This window comes from Sapajus apella, unplaced genomic scaffold (assembly GCF_009761245.1).
Source record: "Sapajus apella isolate SASKATOON/1434 unplaced genomic scaffold, GSC_monkey_1.0 scaffold24, whole genome shotgun sequence".
Lineage (NCBI taxonomy): Eukaryota > Metazoa > Chordata > Mammalia > Primates > Cebidae > Sapajus > Sapajus apella.
In genome coordinates this window covers 5,669,831-5,685,680 of record NW_022436964.1, presented here as the reverse complement: position 1 = coordinate 5,685,680, position 15,850 = coordinate 5,669,831, and the positions used below count along the sequence as shown (strand labels likewise).

The following is a 15,850-nucleotide window of genomic DNA, read 5'->3' as shown; positions in this document are numbered from 1 at the left end:
TAACCATCACCACAATCTAAGGGTTTTTCTTTTATATTTTTTTTAAATGGTAAATTACAGTATTTCAAAGAATAAATAATTTAAATAATAATTCCAACATTGAAGATGTTATTAAATTACCACATATGACTAATAGCTATCATATTGGACAGAAGAGCTCTGGAAAGTAGACAGATAGGAAAATAAGCAAATAAAAACACTCAAAAATATTAGTGTATAGATGAAGATCAATATAGAAGATAAAAAAAAGAATAAATAATTGGACATTTTTTGATCTCTTCAAAATCCCAGTTAGAAGCCCCCTCCCTTACCCTTAGCTTATTAATATGTTCTTAGTGGCATTTCATTTGGTGGTACTGGTGGCACATTCAAACAGGACACTTGCATCTGAGTGAGCAGCCGGAGCAGTAAGAAAGATGACAACTCTGTTGCTTTATGCAGATTGGCTGGACCACTCTGGTGCTGGCTTGGTGGCAGAGGGAACAAGCAGGAAGTAGAGGAGGAAATGAGATGTGTGCGGAGTGGGAAGAGAGGACAGATTGGGGAGGGGAGGGAAAGTGGAAGACAAGGCAGACATAGTTGGACAGCCCTCGTAGTTCTAGGAAGATGTGAAAAATGCTGTATTTTCTGAGTGAGAGCTTATTTGTTAAAATCCGAAAACAGAAAAAAAAAATGCCACTTGGGCCAGTTTACAGGAGTACTTTGGGCTTCCTTGTGTGTTCATCTTTCTCTTTTGTATGTAATGTTTTGCCCCTTCTTTCTGTTTGAGTTTTAATTTTCTCACCTTCCCTGGTGGGTGCTTCCTCAGGCTGTGGTGTAACGTTACATGGTGTGGCTGAGTGAGCTAATATATTAGGGTGTTTCTGGAGCTTTCAGAGCACATAGGGGAGGAGGCATTGTTTGCCTTAGGGAGCGTCTATTCAAAAGGTCCTTAAACAGTGAATGATTCACTGGTTGTAAGCAGAAATAGGGAAGTAGAATTCCAAACTGCAGGTAAAGTTCAGATACTATATCAGCCCGTGGCCATTGCCATCAAAAAGGAGAAGCTGAATCATGACTTCCACTGTCATTTTAGCTTTATAGCAGGAGTTTCTTTAGGCTGTCAGAGTTATGGCTCACTGGTGTATGCTTCCGGTTTTCTCAAAAAATGTGCTTGATTTTAATGCCAACGCAGAAAGATATCCCCTGCTGCCTAAGGCATTTTGCCCTATTTTAGCAATTGGAATCTAGCTTATGAAACAAGTGGTGAAAAAAAAGTATCTTAAAGTCTTCATGGCAGAATGGCACTAAGTGGATGTATTTTTCATCTCTCTGTCTCATGGAACTGTTCTTTGAATACTTACAGATGATATTTCAATAATATGGAGAAATGGCAGAGTAAGAGCTTTAAAACTTTTGTTGAATGAACGAATGCGTGAGTAGAATGAATGATACCTGGTGGATGTGACTAAGTGTGGTCCTTTGTTTCAGTTATTTTGAAGTTTTAATCAGCCATTGTTGAGCAAAAAGGTGGAAAATCCCATAAACATTTCTGTCCTACTTTTTTTTCCCCCCGTCTTCCAAGTACTGCCATTTCTCACCACCCAGAAAATCAAATTGTCTAAAATGTGAACATGAGCTCTGTTTGGCACACAGTAAGTGCTCAGTATACATACATGGTAAGGTTGGCTTAAGGGGAACCTGAAATGAGAGTTACTGGCCATTTCATTGACTATGCCCTTCTATTCCTTCTATTATTTTCACAATCCCTTAAGAGTTTTACTTGCTTGATAGAAACTTTTTCTTCCACATTGGCAAGTATTATAAGGAGTAAGAGAATGGAATGGACATATCTGTAAATAGACTTTGGGATTGCTTCTTAAGCCCCTGCTCTGAAACTGAAATGCCTACAATTAAAAAAAATGAAAATATATAGTTTAATAGTCAGAGTCTATTAAAAGCTTAAGATTGGATGGTCTATTATTTGGAATTTTTCTTTCTATTAGTCATAGACACAAAATAAACATTTCTATTAGGAAACCAAGAGTAAAAACATCACATTGTAGATAATTAATGTAAAGCAGTTTCCTTTTCCAGGTGGCCTCCCCGCTTCCCTTACACAGCTCAGAGGTGGAAATAGTGGTCACCCTGGGTAATCTCAGTAACTGTATATTTGAGGGTTTTGGAATGGGGACCAGGTGGTTCACAGAGAATTCCACATTGAACTGATAGCTCTTTGTATGTATTAAGCAATGTAGTAGTTGAGCTTCATATTTTCCTCAAATAAGTGAAGAAAGTTAGCTAAATTTCTCAACTGAGATTAGCCAAAATAAAACTCTTCAGGCATACAGAGGAGAGCCTGTTTCACAGTGGAGTTCCTTTGGTTCATCATTCACTAAACTGAGTTGAAAGGAACCCAGTAAGACTGATTTTAAACCAAAATTGACTGTAGATACTAGAGTAGTCAAATGTATTTAATGGGAAATAATATTTATTTAATATTTGGAAATGGGGTAATTCTTGTAAGTACTTCTGTTGTCTAGATATAAATGAGTGCCCCCATATAGAGCATTCTGTGCTACTTTTTCTGTTACAAAAATTGCTAACATCAGTTCTTACTCTCACTGGAGCTGAATTTGGATGGAGGGATTTTCCTGCACTGTCCATCCTAGTTTTTCTTTAAAAAATACTTTTTTATCTTAAACTTTTGTGGGCTTTAGTTTTTCCGTTGGATTTAAAAGAAATACCTGAAGTTCTTAAACTTGAATTCCACATTTTTGATCTCTTTTAAATATGCAGCCCTTCATGATAGGAGTTAAAACACGAACAATTTGCATGTTTTCAGAAGAAACATGTATGTTGTATTCTGTATGTCCTTCCGGTGTCTACGCTAACAAATAATCAGGAGAAAAATTAAAAATAATCACTTCCAGGAAGTAATTTTTAAAAATTTTAATGTAGATGGCAAAGAGAAAAGGTAGTGGGTACAAAGAAAACAAGTGGGATGGGTCGTGTTTTTTTTGTTAGTACTGATAGCAGATGTGTGGTCAAAGTGTGCCATAACTTGAAAGTGAAATTTAAGCTGTTGTAAAGGAGCATTCTTCATGGGGTCACGAGATGGTACCTGCAGTTGAATGCCCAGTGACTCCTCAATTTTGTAGACCCAGATGTACCCTAGACATCTAGTCATCTGTCACCTCAAACTTGTATTGGAAATCTGGAGATCCCCCAAATGCTGTTTTGCATGTAATTGAAGTTAGAGGACATGTTAGGAAAAGCTGTTCTTGACTGAGTAGAAAACAAATAATTGTATTCTGTTTCTGATCTTCATTTATAGCACCAGCAACAAGTGGTGCAGGCTGTGGAACGGGCCAAGCAGGTGACCATGGCAGAACTGAACGCCATCATTGGGGTACGTGGCCTTTCCATTTTAGCTCTGAACTTCTGAACTTAGTGTTTGTCATCGGCTCTCTCGCTCTTTCTTTTTACACTTTGTTCCGCCAAAGGGGCAAAAAGCAATAGATGACTACAAAATGAAATTAAGCACTTTGCCTTCAATCTCCTGTGAAATTTGATGGCTGCCTCAGAAACGCTGGATCACATTCTCACCAATTTAAGTTGATGTGTTCATGAAAACTCTCCTCCAAGGAGACTAGATAGCTCTTTTTCATAATATTTCTTTTCTTTGCAATCAGCTTCTGTAGCTAACCTAGGCCAAAAAAAGAGACATAGATTGCCCTGATGTTAAAATGACCTGGTTTCTTTTCTCTTTCCTCAAATAATCACACAGAATATCTTACTGTCGTTTTCAGTGAGATGTGTGTTTTCACATCTCCCCCTCTACTTACCTCTTCTTTCCCCTGTCATGAGTGGCTCTTACGGCTTAGTGTTCATTTGAAGTAGAAATAATAGATGAATTACACTTTTTAAAAAAATCAGTGGCCAATTTAGAAAATACTTCTTGGCAATAGTGGCATTAATGTTGCATAGAAATTGTGCTGGAATTCATGGGTTTGGGCAGTCACTTCAACTCTGCTTATGTATATATATTTTTTCTCAGATTAATGTAGCAGGTAATAAAATTATGTGCTGAAACTTAGAAATAATAATAAAGGCGAGAAATTGTAGCTGTAAAGAGCATCATATTCACCTCTGTGTTTATGCTGATTGTACAAGCAGTTCCTTGGGTTATTCTAATGGAGACACTACAACTGTATTTTCCTCTTTCTGTCCCCTCCCAAATACTTTCTTTTGTGTATAGATTATACACAAAAGTCTTTTTTTTTCCTGTCAGTGTATCAAACACACTTTGAAATGCTAATTATTTCATTTACTTTCATTAAAATTCAAATTGCTGAGTGAAGATGTGGATAAGGGTCGCCTGATAATCAATCTGAAGTGAAGATATTGCTTCAATTATTCCTCTGTCTTTTAACAAGGAAATCAGAACTCTGGGATTACTGCTGCTGATGTTGAGGGCGCAGTAGTCTGATTGTAGCTTGTTTTTTAATGGGCTATTTGGAGCTCTATTTTGTGTCCCTCTGACCAAAAAAAAAAAACAAAAAAAAACTGGTAGGAAATTAGCAGACGTAGTGAATGGAAAAGAGTGACCTTTATCTCCTCCGAAGTGCACCTTGGAAAGAAGAGGCTGAATCAGAAGAAGCCATGTAGAATCATGAATAACGTTTGTCATACGTTTTCTGTGCTGGGTGGGAGTAGGGACGGATAGTAGAGATGAATATATTTCACAATTGCTTTTTGTTTCCAGAAACTCCAGCAAACAGCAGTATATTAAGTTTTTAAATTTGAGAGAGCTTTAATTTTAAAATTAAGTGTGTGTATTTATTTATTTATTTTAAACCAGCTGTGCTTACTTGAAGTTCGTGTACAAGTGCAGGTGTTGTACTCACAGTGGATATTTTTGTTATCAAATCTTCCAGGAGTCAGAAGGGATAGAACCTGCATTTCTCTACTGTCTGAACTGTTTAACATGGAGAGAATGTGCAGAGTAATCCCTGAGAGGAGAGGTTGCTGGATCATTTCTAGCTTAGTGTTTACTGTTTGTATGAATGGCTAAAATACAGATAGCCACCCTGCCTTACGTCTGATTGACAGCCTTTTCTAGGAAAACAGAATGTGTTATTATTACTATGTTTTCTTTTTTGAGTCTTTTAATACAGTGGAGAGATTAAGCTAAATAAAAAACACATTGTTTTTGTGTTGAATGTTGCTTAGTATGAGGGAAGATATAAAATCATAACAAGTTCCCTTCCCTACATCACATCAAGAATATTTTTAATATTGTTTTATATTTATTTCATTTTTATATATTTTATTTGGAATGGAATGGCAGATTGCCTTTGTCAGGGGAATGAGGATTTATTAGACTGCAGCCAGGTTACTGACATATTGTGTTTATATGCATTTAATTATCAAAATAAAACTAATTTAATTTTGTGACTTAAAACTTATTCAAAGAACTAACTCAGCAATACATGTTGTCAAAGCGGCACTGTGTGCTATCAGAGCGGCACATGCCATAGTAGGATCTGATGGGAGTTCCGAACTCTTGGTATCCAAACAGAAAATGGAGTCAGAAATCACATAATCTGACTATTCTGGAAAATAGATTATAGAAATAGGAAAACAAACCCAACAGTTTTAGGGAACCACAAACCAAGTGAGAAGAAAAGAGCTCAGTTACAAACTCACTTGATGAATTTTTGCCACTGAGATTCTCTTTGTCTTTTTAGCCTGGTGTAGTGCCTTGCATCCAGTGGCTTTTGGAGTTGGAACATTGCGGTATTTTAAAGGCACTTGCTGTTCTCTGTGCTTTGAGCATGGATGGCTGGATAAGGTGGTGGTATTTTGAACCACTACCAAAAACAGTGAAGAGCCAGTTTTAGATTTTTGTTACTTGGTTTTTCGAATGTAGTCAGCAGTGATTTTCTACACTGAAGGAATGACAGTTTTCCTCTGAGAGGCGAAGACCCATCTAAACCCCTGCAGACCCTCATTTATTTATTACTACATATGTGTCTATTTGATATGTATGCACACCATCCAGACAAGAGCAAATGTTCCCAGATTTAATGAAATCTGATGAAGCACCTTTTTAACTCTGCAATATTATTCTACCTTCATTGGTAAATGAGCCAAACCAGTGATCCATGCAGTTTAAATGCAAAATGCTGAAGTGAGCCTGAAACCTGGAGAGGCGGCTGTTCTCTTGACAATAAGCTAGTTGTGTTTAATGGAATGAAACACAGTTATAATGATTTCTTTCACAGGTCATGTTCAGTTTAAAACTGTTGGTAGACTGAAGTAAGTTAAATATCATTTATCTTTTATTTATAAGGAAGAAAACCAGGAAAAGTCCTGTGTTGTTTTCCGTAGTTGCTATTTTGTGTTTTGTTTTGAATTGACGGTATTACACCATTCCTTCAGGCCTTCCCCAGGTTCCCCCAGATGGGCCAGGGGAATGTTATGGATCTCGTTTGATTTTGTCATGTGTCTTGCTAGCCACTGTGTTTTTAAATTAGAATCTCTGTGAGATCACACTGTTGGAACAACACACAAATTGTAGTTTTAAATCAGTAATATGATCTAATTGGAAATGATGTTTTCATTTCCTGTATTATTAAATTGAGTCATCTGACTATCTTAAAATGCTTTTTAAATCCATTATGCGATATAATCAGTACATGCTGTGTGAATGTGGTTATGCTTAATAAAGGAGGCTGACTTGGAACCTCCTAAGAATTTCACCAAAGAAACTACCATTAAGAAAAAAAGTTTAGTCAGTGTGAATAGTGGAAAAGAAAATGTTTGGCTTATAAAAATAGACAATGTGGTTCCTTTGGAAACACCCAACCCATTTTTTAAACCTAACTCTGAAGGAAAAAAATGATAGAAATGTATGCATTTGGAAAAAAGCACCCCTTACCCCTGAAAAACCCTTAAGAAACAGGTATGCCATGGTGTTGTAGGAATTGCAGTTTAGCACAAGAAATGCTGAACCTCAATTTTTAGCAGTGACATTTTAATGATAGGAAGTCTGCAAAATTATTTGCCATCAATTGTGAAGGCAATAACAAGCCTTGGTGGTTTTTCACACTCTCTGTGTTAAGTGCTTTCAGAATGACAGCGTAAACTGTGTTAGAGAACTCCAAGGAAGTAAAACTGATTAAAATGTTCATGCTTGAATGGTGCTGATGGAATAGTTCATTTGGACTTTCTCTACCTCCTGCAGCTCAAGCTGAAATATTAAAATTCAGTGGATTTAAATCTCTTTCCTCTCAGCTTAGGAAAAAAACATTACATTTTAATAGGTTTTAAACCCATAATTCATTGGTTTGGAGCAGCACTATTAAATCTATTTAAATATTACTTGTATTACTAAGGAAATGATTTAAATGACATTGCCTTTACCATCCTATGTGTTTGAGTTAGTTTAAAAAAAGAAAGACAATACCTTTGGGGTCCTCCCCCCACTTAGCATTTTGTTTTCTTGTCCTTGTCATATGATTGAACCTTAAATGTGCGTGTGTGTGTGTGTGTGTGTGTGTGTGTGTGTGTGTGTGTGTGTATTCTACACTGAAATCCTGGCAAGAGAGGGTCTTGCAGTATAACTGTTTAAAAATGTATGTTTCTCCTTTTCCGTTATAGATACCAAGACTGCTATTTTAACTTTCAAAGTCATTTGGATGGGCCACCGTGGTCATTTTCCTTGTATTCTTTTTAAACAATTTAGCCATTAGGCAGAAAGGGAAAGATATAAATGTGCAGGTATATATAAAAATGTGTGTGTGTGTGTGCTTCTCTCCCTTACATCACAAGTGCAGGAAGCATACCCCTGTGGATACATGGCCTCCAGTAACACACAACTTGAAATTCAGTGGAAAAATATGACCTCACGTTTTTTACCAAGGTATTCTCCTTCGTGAGCCCACGGTGTAGCCCTCAGTTTTTTTCTGTATAACCCTTGCCACTACAACATGCGTCCCACAGCTTGACAGCACCTCCAGTCAGCCATACTGTGAAGTGCTTGCTTCCCCACAGTGCTTTGTGGGAGACCTTTGTGGGACTCCACCTTTCACTTCCACATGCACAGCCAGGAAGAGTGCAGGAATTATGGCCGCATTGGGTAACCCTGAACCCCACAGGGAAACACAGTGAGTGGAATGCTCCCCGCACTCTCCTGGGGGGACACCTGTAAGATGCCTTCTATACTACTACACAAAAGGTTGCAGTAGGATGGAGCTTCAGTTGCCCACAGTAGCGATAGGCTAGAGAATACATGTTTATTTGGAATTTTCCTCTTCCCATGGTTCACTTTTTGTAGGCCCCTACTCCTGTTGTGTGATTGTTTCAAAATTACCTGCAGCCTAGCCCTGTCCCTCCGCTTTCCTCACAGACACTTAGGATTTGATTTCATAGGCCTCAAGCTACTTAAGGGGGCTTTACAGTGTAGGTAGGTAGGTATTTGTAGTTGTGTACTAGAATCACGGCTCCTTTTCTGATGTGAGTTCTGTGCGGAAAACATAGTCTTTAACAGCTCAGCTGTACAACTCAGCTTTCATGTTACTTTTAAAATATTTTTTAGTAAACTTACAGGTAAGCTTCTCTGTCTTGTTCTGCTTCTTGCAGCTGATTACTATTGGTATTTCTAGATGTATGTAATACAGAATGAAATTTAAAATGAACTATAAAATAGATTTATCAGAGATTGTTATTTCAGCTTTGTTACTGTCTTTACTGAATAGTGTACCTGGAGCTTAAAGGCTTTATAAAATATGCTGGCCACTGGCTGCATTGTGTACACACACAGCTTGCACAATGGGGAAAGGGGCTGGCTTGAAGATATACTCTGTTTTTTGTACTTGGAGGGCTTTACTCACCTGCTCTCATCAAATGATGGCAGGAAAACCAAAGCAGCTTTACATCACATTCTTCTTTATCTTCTGTGAGTATGCTTGCCCCTCACCCTTTTTCTTTACTAAACTGGTTCATTTACCATGGAGCAGGGGACTACATTATTGAATGATGTATTCATAATCTAATCTTTCTGCTGCAGTTTGATGAGGCTCTAAGAGGCAGTAATTTCCCTTCTCTCATAACAAAGACTCTCATATATTTAAGTAATTTTAAAACTCTGCCTGCACTTCAGAGACGCCCAAAAAACACTAGGTAAGGAATAGGATTTCTGATTTGTGCTTGTGATGTTCTCTCAGTTATTTTCTATAACAAAGCTTCTCTGGGAGAAATTTCTAGAAGCCAGTCTGTCCTCTCATTGCCAAAATTGGTACTAGCCAGCAGTGCTATGGTTTTTTCTTTCTGTTTGGAGCTGAGCCATCCTTTCCTTCTCCCCCAGTGAATGCACTTCCATGCTGTAGAGTTGAGTACAGTGCTACAAGAGTTGCAGAATGTGTCTGGGTAGATGTATCTGAGGAGGGATGTGGGCATTGGCTTCCACTGAGAAGACAGTGGCTTTCCCAGATCCATAGAGCTTAGCAGGCTGAGCTTGTGCAGAGGTCTGAGGAAAACAGACTAAAACAGAGAATAAGGCAACCTGCAAGCTTGCAGTTCCAGAGTGTTACCTCTTTTTATAGGTTGTTTTCGTTTGGTTTTGTGTGTCCTTTTTTGTAATTCTCTGATGATTTCCTGCCAGCAGTGTTTCTACACACAGCATCACCAACTTTCATACAGTCAGAGACCTTTTTCCTGTGGTGTCGGACTGCTTTGTTCCCCTCAAAGTTGAGAGGGAGGGAAGAGGCACGGGCTGTGAGAGGCAGTCTCACACCAAACAAGCAACTAAAGGGTTAATGACTGGTTGAATGTCAAGCACTTAGGTGAGGTTTTTAAGGACTTTTGTTGCCTATTTTCAAAGCTCCCTAAGAAACCAATTTGGGGATCCTACTACCCCAAAATGTATTTGTGGCCTTAAGTGTTGTCCTTAAGACTTTTTTGAAAAGGTTAGAACTCTTTAGTGAATAGTAAGAGTTATTTATCTACTCATTCATTCATTCAGTAAATATTTGAGTACTTTAACCAATATCCTATTAAAGGGGCATATTTTATTTTCATTTTGAGTGATATTTTAAGTTGTCTTCTGAAATGATCCTCAAGTTACATTTAAATCATTCTATTAAAATTTTGGTAGTTGTAGGTTTTCTGGTATTATATTGCACTATACATAATTAACTTTTCATTAACACATTTAAATTTCAATAAAACTGGTTTCCATGGATAACAGAGTAAAGAGAAACAGTTAATAGAAAAACATAAGAATGAGGCTGCATCCATTTACACATTTGTATTTTTTTAAATATTTGCAGATATTGTTTCAGATATTTGGGATTAGGAATTCAGAGATTTATTATTGATATTCTCTATTCCTTTATATCAGATTTATTGAGACATAATCTACAAAAAGTAAAATTTACCCTTTCCAGGGTATAGATCTTTGAGTTTTGACAACCGAATAAAATTGTATAACTGCCACCACAATGAAGATACAGCATAATTCCCCCACCCCAATCCCTTGTTACTCTTTGTAGCCATTTTTTTCTATCCCAACCCCTAACAACAACTGAAGATGTTTTTTTCCCCCAAGTGAGCCTTTTTGACAATGTCATATATATGGAATTATATATCATGTGACCTTCTGAGTTTTCTTCTTCTTCACTTAGCATAAGGCATTTGTGGTTTGTCCATGTGGTTGCTCATATCAGTGTTTAGTGCCTTTGTATTGCAGAATCATATTCTATTATATGGATATACCAGTTTATCTGCTCATTCCTTAAAGGACAGGTGGGTGAATAAAGCCCCAAGAAACATTCTTATATGGATATTTTAAATAAGTGAATGTAAGTTATATCTTTTGAGTGTATTACCTAGAAGTTGGATTGCTGAATCATATGATAAGTGTATGTTTAACTTTCCAAGTAACTGACGTACTGTTTTTCAAAGTGATTCTACTATTTTGCAGTTTCACTAATATAATATACATGAGAAAATGTTTCCTCTACATTTTTTTCTGCATTTGGAATTATAGGTTTGTCTGGGGTTCTTTTAGCCATCCTAATGGGTGCATGGTAGTACTTACTGCATTTCTAATGCATTTTCATAACAATGATGTTAAGTGTCTTTTTGTATACTTATTTGTTATCACTGAATCTTTTCTGATATAATATCTGTTCAAATCTTTGCCTCTTTTTTTCATGAGTCAGTTTTATTTTATTACCGAGTTTTAAGAGTTCTTTAATTTTCTGGATATGTTTTTTATGTATTTTGTAATTCTCCCGGTTTATAGTTTAACATTGTCAAAGTTCAACATATGCACTTTTTTCCTTTATGGACTTAATTTTGGTGTTGTAAGTAACCTTTCTTAACCCAAGACCACAAACATGTTCTAGGTTTTCTTGTAGAAGTTTTACATTTAGGCCCCTATTAAGTTTAATTTTTGTTTATTGTATGATATATGCATTAAGTTGAGTTTTTGTTTTTTTTTTCCCCCACATGGATAGGGATTCAGCTTTTCTAACACTATTTGTCGAAAACGACTATCCTTTCTCCATTAATTTGTCTTTGCACCATTGTTGAAAATCAATTAACTGTATATGTATGGATCTGTTTCTGGACTGCTCCAATCAACTGTTGCTGACTCTTTTGCTAGTGTCACATGTCTTGATGACTATAGCTTTCATTATTGATATTCTCCATTCCATTTTGCGCTTGTTCTTTCTGTTCTTACTTGCCCTTTGCAGTACTCCTCAGCACTTCAGGTCTTTATCACCGGTATCCTAAAGACTGGCTGATGGATGAAGGGAAAGGATCTAAGCTCAATGGTGTCTACTCTGCCTCCTAACATTTCTCTCAAGGTTGAGTGCATTTCTATTTCCGCCTGGTCCAAATAATGTCTTTAGCGAGACTCTTCCAGCTCCTCCTGATAGGGTGCCTTGTTTCTGCATTTGTCTTTGTATATTTCATTCTACACACAGCAGCCCGAGTGACCTTCTTATAAAATAAAAATAGGATCTATTGGTCTTCTGCTTAAAACCACAATGAGTGTGGTGGCGCTGCCTGTATGTAGTCCCAGCCACTCGGAAGGCTGAAGTTACAGGACCACTTGAGCGCAAGAGTTCAAGACCAGCCTGGGCAACAGCAGGATTTCATTTCTAAAAAATATATTAGAAAAAAAAAAAGCAAATGAAAAATTCTGCAAAACCCGATGGCTGCCCCTTTTATTTAGAAAAAAGTCTGAAATTCTGACCATGGCCTACAAGATTCTAAATGAGTTGACCCCTCCTTCACCGGCCTTTCTGCTGTCACATACCACTCATGTTCTTCATTCAGCTGTGCTTGAGTCACATTGGCCCTTTTTTTCTGTCCCTGGGTCACTCCAAATGTGATCTCAACTGAGGGTTTGTGCATCAGCTCCTTTGTCCTGTGGACTGCCCATCCTCTAGATCTGAGAGTGATCTTCCTTATGCCCCTTTTCAGTGTGTCAGCTCAGATGTTATCTCCTGAGGAAGGACTTCCTTGGCTGGCACTCTTTTTACATAGGGCTGCTTCTAATTCATTCTCTGTCCCATTAGCCTGTTTTATTTTCCTCATGGCACTTACCATTGATTTGTTGTGCGTCACTTTCCTTTGACTAGCTGGTGAAATCTGATTCACTTTTATAGCCATGAAGCCTAGAACGATAGGTATCTCATAATTTTCAGTAGATAGTTGTATGATATATATTCAGTAACTGTTTGTTTAATAAATGTGCAGTAATTTGTTCATAATAATTTTCAATAGATGTTTGTTAAATACTGTACTCAATAGTTTCTCATTTGGATATTCCTCCTACAGTTTTGAGCCAAGATAGAGAAGGAAGCACATGGACTGGTAGAAAATTCACAGTTCTGGGTTTCACTTATTGTATGATATTAGGAATTTCATTTATGTTTTCTTATCTGTAAAATGCAAGACTGGAGCTGATAGCCATTAAAGTGCTGTTTAGTCTGATGTTGAATGATTGTATAAGCCTATTTGTTTTGATGATTATGGACTTTTATTTTAAAACTTGGGGTCCTTTTGTATCACAGTGATTTTTCTAGGTTCTTTGTCTCCCTAGGCTTGTATTTTTTCCCTGAAAAAGGTAACTAAATATAGTAAAAGTTACAGAATATTTGCTCTGTGTCAGGTACCGTGCTAAGCATTTACATGCATTATTTTGTCTAATCTTCACTTCAACCCCATGTGGAAGGAAATACTGTTCCAACTTTACAAATAATGAAACTAGGGCTTTGAAGAGGTGAGTTGTTTTCTGAAGGCCACACAAAGAGGAGTGGCAGAACTGGGATCCAAACTCAACCTGACTTCCGAACTCACACGTTTAACCATTATGCCATACTTGTCTCTTATTTGTTCTCTTGACTCTGTTCTTTCTTTCACACTGGGATCAATAATCTCTTTATCTTGAGATCCACTGATAGGATTGTCCAACCAAAGCCCAGCGTTGGAAAGAAAATGGAAACTGGATATGCCGGGTGCACATACCAAGTGGTTAGCCTAAATTGTCTGAGTTATATTAATTCCACAGATCGGTTGGATACTCTTGACTCATACGATGTTGCTTCCTGTCTGTTGTATCTTACTCCTATGTACAAGAATTGAAAGTTGTTATAAACACAGCTATTAAGGCAGTGTTTTAACCCAGCGGCCTTGGATCTTCTGGAATTTCATGCTTGGGCATTGGGCTGTCAATTAGCTGCCTGCAATGTTTGCAGAATTGTGTGTTAGGGATGTGGGGGCGTGTGGGAGTGGAGTATGTATAGTTTTTGGAGAATAGTGTCTACAAAGGGTCTGTGACATGAACAAGTTTGAACCCATGCCTTATTAGAATAGGGCTGTGCAAGATCCTTATATGAAATAGTAAAATATCATGTGAGGTGCATGTAGACAGAAAAAGTGTTTGCTCGTAGCAGCGTAAGGACACATTGTAAGGTGGTTGTTCAGAAACTTGGAAATCAGGAGTTTACATGGGAGGGTTTCTTGATTAAGAACTGTTGTTGGTATTCTAATCGCAGGCAGTAGTAGATGAGGCAGGGGACATGACTGGTGGCGAAGGCCGCAAAGGGGTAAACAATTTAGAACTCATGGGGATCGCCGTTATTTTGTGGGGAGGCCTATCTTTGAATTTACTTCATTGCTTTATGATAAGCTGTGTACTTCTTCTCTACTTCCATTTCTCCATCTTGAGAGAACCTTGTCTGCTGACTTGTGAAAGCAAATATTTCATGGGATATAGTAATACTGCCAACCTAAAATTATTTTAACTAGTTAGAGGTAACCATGCCTTTGACCAAAATGGTATTCTTGAATCCTTTTTAAGGCAGCTCCATGGCTAGTGTGCCGCTTGTGAGTGTCATGCTTTTTCTTTTGGTAGATTCATAAAAATGGTGAGTGTTTATCTTTGCTCAGTTTGTCTTCTGTGACCATCAAGGGCAGTGCCACTATGGTCCCAGAGCAAAGTGGCAGTAATGTTGCTTTTTTTCTTTATTTCCCTAGAGTGTTTCTGGGTTGACTCAAAGCAGTTGTAGACACAGCTCTGCACAAATTAATATCTGGGAGAAGAAACTGTTGAGAGGAAAAAGCAGTTTTAAGTTGCGATCTACTTGGGTTGAAAGCTCAGAGGTTGTTCTTGGGTTTCTTTCAGGTTATAGCTTCAGAATGGCCTCTGAGCAAAGATAGATGTCTAGGCAGGCTTTGTTTGTTAGTTCTCCTTGCAGGCAGAGGCTACCTTCTGTTATGAAGGCCAAAGCATTCCAGGTGCTCTTTCTAGCCTTCCTTACAGATGAACTGTGGGCATGTGACCCTATTCAGGTCAGTGAGATACAAAGAGATGTAGTTTTCTTCTTAACAGAAACCCATGGAGAGAGAATTAATCCTGCTTTCTGCATTTTAATATGGTTTTATGAAGACATGAGGTAATTTGCGTAGCTGTGACAGCCATCTTGTGATGGGTGAGGATGGAATATGAGGGAGCCTACATGAATCAGGGACCCAGGGCTTTGATAATGTTAAGTCATCCATCCAATCCTGGACTTGTAGTGTGAGAAATAAAATTCCCTTAAAAAAAATTCAGGCAAATTTTGGGTATTCTGTTCCTTGCAGAGAACTACCTTAACTCAGATGTATAGTTACATGCCATATGATATTTCAGTCAAGGCAGACCACATATATGACAGTGGTCTCATAAGATTATAATATAGAGCTGAAAGTATTTTATTCCCTAATGAAAGTGTAGCTGTCATAACACCATAGCAAATTACTTTTTAAATAAATTTTGTGTAGCAATGCAGAGTAATTGTAAAGTATGTAGTGGTGTTCATTCATGTCCTAGGCCTTTACATTTACTCGCCACAGACTCATTCATGGCAAATTCCAGTCTTGCCAGCTTCATTTATGATAAGTGCTTTATATAGGTGTACCATTTTGTAATTTTTATACTGTATTTTTACTGTGCCTCTTCTGTGTTTAGATGTGTTTAGTTACACAAGTACTATTGTGACACAGTTGCCTATAATATTCAGTCCAGGAACATGCTGTACAGGTTTGTAGCCTACAGTTAATAGGCCATATTGCATAGCTTATGTGTGTAGTAAGCTATACCGTCATCAGACATACTCTATAATTGTGCAATAATGAAATTGCCTAAAGACTCATTTCTCAGAATATCCCTGTTAAGTGGTATATGACTCTCTCTCTATATATATATTTTTGTGGTGTATGACTATGTATATATATTTCTATGTTAATGTCATGACATATATATCAAAATATCGGGACGAACCTGAACAGCCAATACTGGGGGACT

The 15,850-nt window shown here is 37.5% G+C and overlaps 1 protein-coding gene across 9 annotated transcripts in view; it reads left to right on the top strand.

Moving 5' to 3' along the window:
* The window catches only part of TLE4 (TLE family member 4, transcriptional corepressor), a 148,410-nt gene that overhangs the window by 48,081 nt on the left and 84,479 nt on the right, over window positions 1-15,850 (top strand). For 5 of the 9 annotated variants that reach the window (XM_032290864.1, XM_032290871.1, XM_032290863.1 and 2 more), the window contains exon 6: window positions 3,317-3,391. The exons of the other annotated variants lie outside the window; for them this stretch is intronic. In XM_032290864.1, coding sequence (XP_032146755.1) covers window positions 3,317-3,391 — 75 coding nt within the window. The remainder of the gene's footprint in view (window positions 1-3,316; window positions 3,392-15,850) is intronic. 9 annotated transcript variants of the gene reach the window in all.